This window comes from Mustela nigripes, chromosome 2, assembly GCF_022355385.1.
Source record: "Mustela nigripes isolate SB6536 chromosome 2, MUSNIG.SB6536, whole genome shotgun sequence".
Taxonomy (NCBI): domain Eukaryota; kingdom Metazoa; phylum Chordata; class Mammalia; order Carnivora; family Mustelidae; genus Mustela; species Mustela nigripes.
The window spans coordinates 101,087,679-101,099,831 of record NC_081558.1 but is presented as its reverse complement, the minus strand read 5'-3'; the positions used below and the strand labels follow the sequence as shown (position 1 = coordinate 101,099,831).

Genomic DNA, 12,153 nt, shown 5'->3' with positions numbered 1-12,153 from the left:
CCCTTGTCAGGCTCTCTGCTCAGCAGGGAACCTGCTTCCCTTCTTCTTTCTCTCCCTGTCAAATAAATAAATAAATAAATAAATAAAATAAAAAGAAATGGGAAGAAAGGGGAACTCTCCCTTGTCAGGCTCTCTGCTCAGCAGGGAACCTGCTTCCCTTCTTCTTTCTCTCCCTGTCAAATAAATAAATAAATAAATAAATAAATAAAATAAAAAGAAATGGGAAGAAAGGGGAACTCTCTTACACTGTTGGTGGGAATGCAAGCTGGTGCAGTGACTCTGGAAAACAGTATGGAGGTTGCTCAGAAAATTGAAAATAGAGTTACCCTATGACCCAGCAATTGCACTTCTGGGTATTTACCCCAAAGATACAAATGTAGTGACCCGAAGGGGTACCTGCAGCACAATATTTATAACAGCAATGTCCATAATAGCCAAACTATGGAAGGAGCCCAGCTAGCCATCGCTGGATGAATAAAGAACATGTGGTATATATATACAGTGGAGTATTATGCAGCCATCAAAAAATGAAATCTTGCCATCTTTAATGACATGGATGGAACTAGAGGGTATTATGCTAGGGAAAATAAATCAATTCGAGAAAGACAATTATCATGTGATCTCACTCATATGTGGAATTTAAGAAACAAAACAGGATCATAGGGGAAGAGAGGAAAAAAGGAAACAAGACAAAACCAGAGAGGGAGACAAATCATAAGAGATTCTTAATCATAGGAAACAAACTGAGGGCTGCTCAAGTGGAAGAGGGTGGGAGAATGGGACAACTGTGTGATGAAGCTTAAGGAGGGTATATGATGTAATGAGCACTGGGTATTCTATAAGACTGATGAATTACTGAACTCTACCTCTGAAACTAATAATACACTATATGTTAATTGAATTTAAATTAGGAAACTCTTAGCATCCTAGGTATTAATCTTCATGATATTGGAGTAAGCAGTAACTTTTTTTAAAGATTTTATTTATTTATTTGACAGACAGAGATCCCAATCCGACAGAGAGGCAGGCAGAGAGAGAGGGAGGAGGACTCAGGCTCCCTGCAGAGCAGAGAGCCCGATGTGGGGCTCGATCCCAGGACCCTGGGATCATGTATGACCTGAGCTGAAGGCAGAGGCTTAACCCATTGAGCCACCCAGGCGCCCTAAGCAGTAATTTTTTAAAAGACCTTATTTAGGTTAAAAAAAAAAAAAACTTATTTAGGTATATGAGAGAGAGAGAGCTCAAACAGAGGGATCGACAGAGGGGGAGGGAGAGGCAGACTCCCCACTGAGTTGGGAGCCTGATGCAGGGCATTGATCCCAGGATGGTGGGATCATGACCTGAGCCGAAGGCAGGTACTTAACTATCTGAGTTACCCAGGTGTCCCAGCAGTGATTTCTTAAATATGATAACAGAAGCATAAGCAAACAAAGAAATATTAGATAGATTAGACTTCATCAAAATTAAAAACTTTTGGGGGCGCCTGGGTGGCTCAGTGGGTTAAGCCACTGCCTTCGGCTCAGGTCATGATCCCAGGGTCCTGGGATCGAGTCCCGCATCGGGCTCTCTGCTCAGCGGGGAGCCTGCTTCCTCCTCTCTCTCTCTGACTGCCTCTCTGCCTACTTGTGATCTCTCTCTGTCAAATAAATAAATAAATTCTTTAAAAAAAAAAATTAAAAACTTTTGTGCTTCAAAGGGTACTATCAAAAGAGGGAAAAGGCAACTCACAAAATGTGGAAAATATTTGCAAATAATCTATCTAATATTATATCTAGTACCCAGAAAATATAAAGAATTCTTATAACTCAATGATAAAAAGGCAACCTGATTTAAGAATATGTGAAGGATTTGAATAGATATTTCTCTAAAAAAGATACAGAAATGGCCAGTAAGCACATGAAGTTATTCTCGGCATCATTAGTCCTTAGGGAAATGCAAATCAAAATTACAACAAGATACTATTTCACACCTACTAGGATGACTATAATAAAAAAGACCATAGCAAATGCTGATGAGGATGTGGGAAAATTGGAATTCATATACTGCTAAGAGGAATATAAAATGATCCAGCCACTTTAGAAAACAGACTGATAGTTCCTCAAAAAGTTAAATGAGATTTACCATATGATCTAGCCATTTTACTCCCAGTTATCTGTCTGAAAGAACTGAAAACATGTCCACATAAAAACCCAGACATGAATATTCACAGCAACTTTACTTATAATCAAAAAGTAGAAAAGCCTTAATGTTCATCAACTGATGAATGGACAAGCAAAATGTGGTATATACATACGATGAAATATTATTCAGCCATAAAAGGGATGAAGTCAAGAGAATGAAGAGACATGTTAGAGACAGGGAGAATATATTTGTAAAAGGCACATCTGATAAAGGACTATTACCCAAATATATAAAAAAACAACAACAACTTAAAATTCAAGGTACTCCTGAGTGGCTTGGTTGATTGAGATCTGCCTTCAGCTCAGGTCATGATCCCAGAGTCCTGGGATCAATCCCCACATCAGGCTTCTTACTCAGCAGGGAGCCTGCTTCTCTCTCTGCCTGCGTTTTCCCTGCTCCTGCTCTCCCTCTCTCTTGCTCTCTGACAAATAAACTCTTAAAAAAAAAAAGTCTTAAAACTCAATAAGAAAATGAACAACCCAATTAAAAACAAGCAAAAGAGCTATACAGACCCTTCACCAAAAAAGGTATATAGATAAGCATATGAAGAAATGCTCCATGTTTTATTTAATGACAAATATTTTGTCAGTAATTTTAACATCATTACAAAAAGAGTTTATAGGGCGCCTGGATGGCTCATTTGGTTAAGCATCTGCCCTCAGCTCAGGACATGATCCCACAGTCCTGGGATTGAGTCCCATATCAGGCTCTCTGCTTAGCAGGGGGCCTGCTTCCCTCAACCCTTCTTCTGCTCCTCCCCCTGGTTGTACGCTCTCTGTCAAATAAATAAATAAATAAATCTTAAAATAAGAACTTGTAATTACTCTAAGTTTTTTATGTTTACTGTATTTTGATTTCCTTAATAAACCATTTCTTTTCATCTTAATAAGAAAAAGGGAAAGGAAGGAGAAATAAAACAGGAAGAGAAGGTGATTGGAAGGAAGGGAAAAAAGAAAGAAGCATCAACAATAGGATTCTTCCCACTTCTGGATTTCAAAACTATAATTTGGAGTGATAGCAACTATAGGAAAGAAATAGACTATGTGTGAACTCTTTTGAATTTTTTTGTTTTTTCTTAAGTTTTTTTTTTTTTTAATGATTTATTTATTTATTTGACAGAGAGAGAGACAACAGGAGGGGGAACACAAGCTAGGGGAGAGGGAGAAGGAGAAGCAGGCTTCCCGCTGATCAGGGAGCCTGAAAGTGGGCACGATCCCAAGACAAGGGGTTCAATCCCAGGACCCTGGAATCATAACATGAGCTGAAGGCAGATGCCCAATAATTGAGCCACCTAGGCGCCCCTGTTTGTGAACTTCTAAGTTTAAAATTTAATGTGGTTGAGATATGTACATTAATCCATTTTTTGAAAAGACCATTATCCATTAATTATGGCCCAACCATGAGTTAGCTGTACTATATGTAAGAACAGTACTCTGTGAACATGACTGGTAATCAGAGTTCTATCCTAGGATGCTATCTGGTGCAACAGAAAAGTAGATTTGGTGTCATTAGGAAGGCACCTAATTATATATCAGGGAAGATGGCAATCGTATTAAAGAAAAAGCAGGGGAAAAAAAGGGTCATCAGGGAAATGCAAATTAAAATAACAATGAAATACTACTACACACCCATGAGAATGGCCAAAATCTGGAACATCTGCTGCCAGAGACATGGAGCAAGAGGAACTCTTATTCATTGTTGGTGGGATTGCAAAATGGTATAGCCACTTTAGTATCTCTTTCTTTTTTTTCTTTTTTAGGATTTACTTATTTATTTTAGAGAGAGAGCACAAGCAGGAGGGGCAGAGGGATAGGGAGAGAGAATCTGAAACAGACTCCACAATGAGTGCAGAGCCTGACACAGGGCTTGATCTCTTGACCCTGAGATCACAAGTAATTATTAGTGATTACTATGGGGACATAGTTTTTGTTTTGTTTTGTTTTTTTAAAGATTTTATTTATTTATTTGACAGAGAGAAATCACAAGTAGATGGAGAGGCAGGCAGAGAGAGAGAGGGAAGCAGGCTCCCTGCTGAGCAGAGAGCCCGATGCGGGACTCGATCTCAGGACCCTGAGATCATGACCTGAGCCGAAGGCAGCGGCTTAACCCACTGAGCCACCCAGGCGCCCCGGGACATAGTTTTTTGAGGGGTGTTGTAAATGTTATGAAATTAGATGTAGGTTTGCCTTAAAGAAATACCATGTTTGGTTCCACACCATTCAACTAACTAAAGCAAATCATATGAATTTTTTGGTTTGTTTCCCAGTACATATAAATATACAGTAGTCTGTTACGTGTGCAATAGCATTATATCTAAAAAAACAACGTACGTAACTTTTTATTTTTTTAAAGTGATCTCCGCACCCAATGTGGGGCTTGAACTCATGACCTGGAGATAAAGAGTTGCATGCTGTACTGACTGAACCAGCAGGCACCCCACAATGTATATGCCATAATTTAAAAATAGGGGGTGCCTGGGTGGCTCAGTCAGTTGATTGCTGCTGGCTAATGAGGGCAGTGGGCAGTAAAGGTTGGAGTGGTTGTGACAATTTCTTAAGAGAAGACAATGAAGTTCGTCACACTGTTGGACTCTTCCTTTAAAGAATAACTTCTCTATAGCATGGGATGCTGTTTGGTAGCATTTTACCCACAGTAGAATTCTTTCAGACCACTCAAACTTTCTTCATTATCAGCAATAAGGCTGTTTACTTTCTTTATTATTCATGTATTCATTGTAATATCACTTTTCATTTCCTTCAAGAACTTTTCCTTTGTATTCACAGCTTATCAAATGGGTGCAAGAGGTCTAGCTTTTGGCCTCTCTCAGCTTTTGACATGCCTTCCTCATTAAGCTAAATCATATCTAGCTTTTGATTTAGTGAGAAACATGTGATTCTACCTTTCTTTCTTTTTTTTTTTTTCTAAAGAGTTTATTTATTTGACAGAGAGAGCGATCACAAGTAGGCAGAGAGGCAGGCAGAGGGAGAGGGGGAAGCAGGCTCCCTGCTGAGCAGAGAGCCCGATGCGGGACTCGATCCCAGAACCCTGGGATCATGACCTGAGCCGAAGGCAGAGGCTTAACCCACTGAACCACCCAGGCGCCCCTGCCTCTCTGCCTACTTATGATCTCTCTCTCTGAGTCAAGCAAATAAATAAAATCTTAAAAAAAAAAAAAAAAGGAGTTTATTTATTTGACAGACAGAAATCAGAAGTAGGCAGAGAAGCAGGCAGAGCGGGGGCGGGGTGGGGGGTGTTGTGCCGGGAGGATCAGGCTTCCTGCTGAGCAGAGAGCCTGCTGCAGGGCTTCTGGGATCAAGACCTGAGCGAAAGGCAGAGGCTTTAACCCACTAAGCCACCCAGGTGCCCATGATTCTTCCTTTCACTTGAACACTTGGAAGGCCACATTAGGTTATTTTCTTTTTTTAAGATTTATGTGCTTATTTGAGAGAGAGAAGAGCATGAGTGGGAGGAGGAGGAGAAGGAGAAGGACACTGCGCTGAGTCCAGAGTCTGACATGGGGCTTGATCCCAGATACTGAGGTCATGACCTGAGCCAAAATCAGAAGTTGGATGCTTAACAACTGAGCCACCCAGGCAGCCCACCATAGGGTATTAATTGGCATAATTTCAATATTGTTGTGTCTCAGGGAATAGAGAGGACTGAGGAAAGGGAGAGAGACTGGGAACAGTCAGTGCAGGAGTACATACACAATAAATAAATAAATACACACATTTATTGTTGTGTAGGTGTGGTTCTTGGTGCCCCAAGACCATTAACAATAGTAACCGGAGAGATCACTGGTCACAAATTACCATTACAAATACAATAATCATGAAAAAGTTCAAAATATTGTGAAAGTTACCAATGTGTGATACAAAGACAGGAAGTTAGCCAATGCTGTCAGAAAAATGGTGCCAGTAGACTTGCTTGACACAAGGTTGCTACAAACCTTCAATTTGTAACAATAAAAAGACAGTATCTGCAAAATGTTATAAAGTGGAAAATGTTATAAAGGAGATATGCCTGTAATGGTAATGGTTGTACTTCCCTGTGAATATACTAAAAACATTGAATTATATACATTATAAGGGTGAATTTTATAAGATATGAATTATATCCCAGTTTTTTATAAAGAACATTGACATTGAAACCAGAACCCTAGATTCAAGTCCCATCTTTGCTACTTACTTGCTGTTTCTTTCCCTCAGTTCTCTCATCTGTAAAATAAGGGAAAATGTGATACATACCTCAGTGTTTTGTGAGTTAATACATGTAAAGTCCTTAGTAAAGTGTTTGGCCCATGTAGGTACCACCTCAGGTATTAGCTGTTGTATACAAAGCTAACCCAAAGTTCGTGGAAATATATTTACCCTACTACCAACAATTCAGTTCATTTTTTCCCTATTTTATTGATTTTTAGAAGAATGAGAAATAAATGTTAAGATACAATAAATTGATTTCACAACCTTCTAATGCCCCTAAGAAACTCTCTTTCCAGTGCTTCCCCTGCTCCCTCGGCTAACTCGAGCTCATCCTTTGGGTTTAGCTTAAAACTGCTTCCTCAGATCTTTCCTAATTCCCCAGACTAATGTAGGTTTTCCTATTAATGTGCTGCTATTACCAGCTTATACTTAATCTCTGTAGCATTCATCCCAGTTGTAATTTTTTTTAAAGCATCATTTGTTTTATTTATTTATTTATTTATTTTAAAGATTTTATTTATTTGACAGAGAGAAATCACAAGTAGGCAGAGAGGCAGGCAGAGAGAGAGAGTGGAGGAAGCAGGCTCCCTGCTGAGCAGAGAGCCCGATGCAGGACTCGATCCCAGGACCCCGAGATCATGACCTGAGCCGAAGGCAGCGGCTTAACCACTGAGCCACCCAGGCGCCCCCCCATCATTTGTTTTAAAACAAAACGTCAGGAAGGGTGCCTGGGTGGCTCAGTGGGTTAAAGCCTCTGCCTTTGGCTCAGGTCATGATCCCAGGGTCCTGGGATGGAGGCCCGCATCGGGCTCTCTGCTCAGCTGGGAGCCTGCTTCCTCCTCTCTCTCTGCCTGCTTCTCTGCCTACTTGTGATCTGTCTGTTAAATAAATAAATAAAAATCTTTTTTTTTTTTTTAAGATTTTATTTATTTATTTGACAGAGAGAAATCACAAGTAGATGGAGAGGCAGGCAGAGAGAGAGAGGGAAGCAGGCTCCCTGCTGAGCAGAGAGCCCGATGCGGGACTCGATCCCAGGACCCTGAGATCATGACCTGAGCTGAAGGCAGCGGCTTAACCCACTGAGCCACCCAGGCGCCCCTAAATAAAAATCTTTAAAAAAACAAACAAACCAACAAAAAAACGTCAGGAATTCCCCACTGGATTATAATCTTCATGAAGGGAGGAGCTGTGTCTGTTTATTCACTGGTAGAGGCTTATCATTAAACAAAGGACCTACCATAGAAGAAATGCTTAATAACTGTGGATTCATAGCATAGGAAGAGCTGCAAAGAAGGTATCAGGAGGGTTTCAAGAAATGTAGGTGGAGTATTTAGCTGGCGATTCAGTGACATAGTGCTGATAGTATGCTCTGTACTCAACCTATATTAGATATGTTAATTCCCAAGGAAATCTTATTACTTTACATTTTATCCATAGGGAGAAGGAGTGGCTAATCTAAGCACTGCTAAAATGACTGCTAATGTGCAATACTGAGGGCATCTGTTACTATCTGGACAACTTGACCTACGTTAACTGATTAACATAAGTCATGTTATAGCTGCAGAGGCTGCTGGCATTTTGGTTATTGGAATGCTGAGATTCATGTCTTCAGTGTCTCTCAGTTTCTCCCTCTCTCTCCATCTCAGTTTCTCCGTCCGCCTCCCCATGTGCTCTCTCGTTCAAATAAATAAATAAAATCTTTTCTTTTTTTAAAGATTTTATTTATTTATTTGACAGAGAAAGAGAGATTACAAGTAGGCAGAGAGTCAGGCAGAGAGAGAGGAGGAAGCAGGCTCCCTGCTGAGCAGAGAGCCCGATGTGGGGCTCGATCCCAGGACCCTGAGACCATGATCATGACCTGGGCTGAAGGTAGCGGCTTAATCCACTGAGCCACCCAGGCACCCCTAAATAAATAAAATCTTAAAAATTTTTTAAATTAAAATTTAAAGAAGAGAATGTTTTGAAGATGCTCCTTTTTAAATTTTTATTTTGTGGGAAGGTAGCCGGAATGGAGAGAAAAATTCTTGTCATTCCCTTGGCCTTTGAGCCTTTGTTTTTATGTACTGTTTTGGTAATGCTAAAGGGACCACCGAAAAGTTTAGAAACTGGGGCACATGGGTGGCTCAGTCAGTTAAGCATCAACTCTTGGTTTCAATTCAGGTCATGATATCTGGGGCATGAGATTGAGCCCCACATCAGGCTCATACCAAGACTGCTTGAGATTCTTCCCCCCTCCTCTCCCTCACCCTCTGCTCCAACCTCTAGCATGAATGTGCACACTCTCACTGTCTCTCAAACAAATATATATATACATATATGTGTGTATGTGTGCGTGTGTGTATATATGGTAAGAATCTATTTTTTATAATTTTATTGTTTTTGTAAACTAATCTTATTATTAAGAATAAAGAAGAAAGGGGCAACTGGGTGGCTCAGTTTGTTAAGTGTCTGCCTTTGGCTCAGGTCATGATCCCAGGGTCCTGGTATTGAGTCCCACATTGGGTTCTCTGCTAAGCGTGAAGCCTGCTTCTCCCTTTCCCTCTGCCACTCCTCCTGCTTGTGCTCTTTCTCATGCTCTCTCTCTCTCTCTCTCTCTCTCTCACAAATAAAATCTTGAAAAAGAAAAACTAATAAAAGTAGGTTCCTAGGCTTTGATTAAATTTGCCAGGGAACTGGGGCACCTGGGTGGCTCAGTGGGTTAAGTCTCTGCCTTGCCCAGGTCATGATCTCAGGGTCCTGGGATCCAGCCCCGCATCTGGCTCTCTGCTCAGCGGGGAGTCTGCTTTCTCCTCTTTCTCTGCCTGCCTCTCTGCCTACTTGTTATCTCTGTCTGTCAAGTAAATAAATACAATCTTTAAAAAAATAATAAATAAATTTGCCAGGAAACCAAATAAATGTGGAGTTTTTTTTCTGAAATTAGAACATTTAAAAAAATTTTTAATTTTAGACAAAAATATTCCTATGTCTTATTATAATAGTTTAATTTTTAGTCACAAGCAGAACCTGTATTGATGGAATATCACGAATTCAAGGCCACAAAGCAAGAAACCAGGGCCAACTGAATCAGATTAGGTAATGTTTATCCAACTAGTAAGTCCACTATTTCTTCCTTAGTTTACTCCCTTGTCTTTTTTTTCTCATTCTCTTTTTGTTTCTTTGGCCCTTAATCCCTTTGTCTCACACCTTAACCACTATCTACTCTGTGACTTCTGTCATTTTTGAAAATTACAGTGACAACATATTTTGGTTTTGATTTTCTTTTTTTTCAAATACAAAAGTACCCTCACCATAAGACAGGTGCTTATTTTACATGATTTTGTGCAACAGTTCCCATGTATAAGTGCTTTGCTTATAAATGCTCCTCTGTCTTGAGGTCCTGGTTTGCTCATTGTTGAGATCTGTAATTAGTATGCTGGAATTGTTTTTAAAATGACAGTAATAACTTCTTTATTTGAATTATTTCCACAGCTGGTATAAGGCTAATTACAGTATGGCTGAGAAGTTAGACTGGGGCCGAGGAATGGGCTGTGACTTCGTCAGGAAGAGCTGCAAATTCTGGATTGACCAGCAGAAACAAAAGTAAGAACACATTTCCTCATTATATCTTTGATAACATGGTTGATTTCTGATTTTGTTCTTTATCCTAAACCTAAAATGTCACTATTTTGAAAATGTTACCTAAACAGTTCAATTTCAAAATGTACAGAAAACCATCTGTGGTGCTTCGTGGTAATATAATAGGTAGATACATTATTGTTTTATTTTATTTTATTTTATTTTATTTTATTTTATTTTATTAAGATTATTTATCAGAGAGGGTGAGCACAGGCAGGCAGAGTGGCAGGCAGAGGCAGAGGGAGAAGCAGGCTCCCCGCTGAGGAAGGAGCCCAATGTGGGACTCCATCCAAGGACGCTGGGATCATGACCTGAGCTGAAAGCAGCTGCTTACCCAGCTGAGCCACCCAGACGTCCTGATACATTATTGTTTTAAATCATATATGAAAAGAATCCACAATGTAGGAATGAGAGCCATAAGCATTTCTATTTAGTTTATAATGAATAAATTATAAACTGTAAAATTTTTACATATTCTATCATTCTTACTATTTTTTTCAGAGAATGCACTCATAAACATAGATGCAACTGTTGATCAGTATCCAAAAACATGAAAATACTTTTGAATAATGGCTCTCAAATCTGGATGAAAATCAAAATCACCTAGCAAACTTTTTAAAAGTCCACTCATCAAGTTTGGGGGATGTGTATGCCCACATATTCATATGTTTATGCATTTTTTTTTTTTTTTAAGTAAGCTCTGTGCCCACTGTGAAGCTTGAACTCATAACCCTGAGATCGAGAGCCTCACATTTCAGGACTCTTGGGTGTCTCAGTTGGTTAAGTGGCTGTATTCGGCTCAGGTCATGATCCCAGGATTCTGGGATCGAGTCCTGCATTGGGTTCCTTGCTCAGCAGGGAGCCGGCTTCTCCCTCTGCATGTTTGTTCTCTCTCTCTCTCTCTCTAACGAATAAATAAATAAAATCTTTAAAAAAAAAAAAGGGCCTCACACTTCATGGACTGAGCCAGCAGGTACCCTTGTAAATGTATATTTTTTTAACTTTTTATTTTGAGATAATTATAGGTTTATATGTAGTTTTAAAGAAATATTCAGAGATTCCATATATACTTTATCCAGTTTTCTTAATTGGTAACATCTTGTAATAACTGTAGTATAGTAACACAGCCAGGATGTTGACGTTGATACAATCAGACACAGAACATTTCAGTACCACAGGAATCCTTTATCTTGCCATTTTATAGATTTATACCTACTTCCCTCCCACTCCAGCCCCTCTTACACCCCTCGAAACCACTAATCTGTTCTTCATTTCTATAATTTTGCCATTTAAAGAATGTTACATAAATTGATTCATTCTATATATAACCTGTTGGGGCTGACTTTTTTCACTCCACATAATTTTCTGGGTTGTGTATATCAGTAGTTTCCTCAAGTTAGTAGCTGAATAATATTCCAAACTGTGGATATACCACAGTTTGTTTAAGCATTCACATGTTTTGTTGTTGTTGTTTTAAAGATTTATTTGAAAGAGAGAGAGAGAGGTCACAAGCAGGGGATAAGGATAGAGGGAGATACAGACTACCCACTGAGTAGGGAGACCATTGCAGTCTCTTCCCACGACCCTGAGATCATCACCTGAGCTGAAGGCAGCTGCTTAATGGACTGAGCCACCCAGGTGCCCTAAACATTCACATGTGGGAGGATACTTAGGTTGTTTCCACTTTCGGACTATTATGAATAAAGCTGCTGTAAACATTTGTGTGCAGGTTTTTGTGTGGAAAGAAATCTTCATTTCTCCAAGATAAGCAATTGCTGAGTCATATGGTAGTTGGAAGTTTAGTTCTCTAAGGAACTGCTGAACTCTTTTCTAGAGCTCTAGTATTCTTTTCCAGAATGGCTATACTATTTTATATTCTACCAGCAATGTATAAGTGATGACAGTTTTTCCACATACTTGTCAGCATTTAATGTTGTCACTGTTTTTTATTTTAGTTACTCTAAAAGATAGTAGTGGTATCTCATTGTGGTTTTACTTTGCATTTCCCTAATGCCTAATGATGTTGAATATCTTTTCATGTGCTTATTTGATGTCTGTATAGCCTCTTTGATGAGATACCTCTTCATGTTTTAGGCCAATTTTCTAATTGAAATGTTTGCTTTTCTCTTTCCTTTTTTTTTTTTTTTTTTTTTTT

At 39.4% G+C, this 12,153-nt stretch overlaps 1 protein-coding gene across 1 annotated transcript in view; it reads left to right on the top strand.

The window, feature by feature from the left end:
- LMLN (leishmanolysin like peptidase) overlaps positions 1 to 12,153 on the top strand; it is an 85,532-nt gene that overhangs the window by 37,992 nt on the left and 35,387 nt on the right. Inside the window, exon 12 of the mRNA XM_059391132.1 lies at positions 9,852 to 9,962. Coding sequence (XP_059247115.1) covers positions 9,852 to 9,962 — 111 coding nt within the window. The remainder of the gene's footprint in view (positions 1 to 9,851; positions 9,963 to 12,153) is intronic.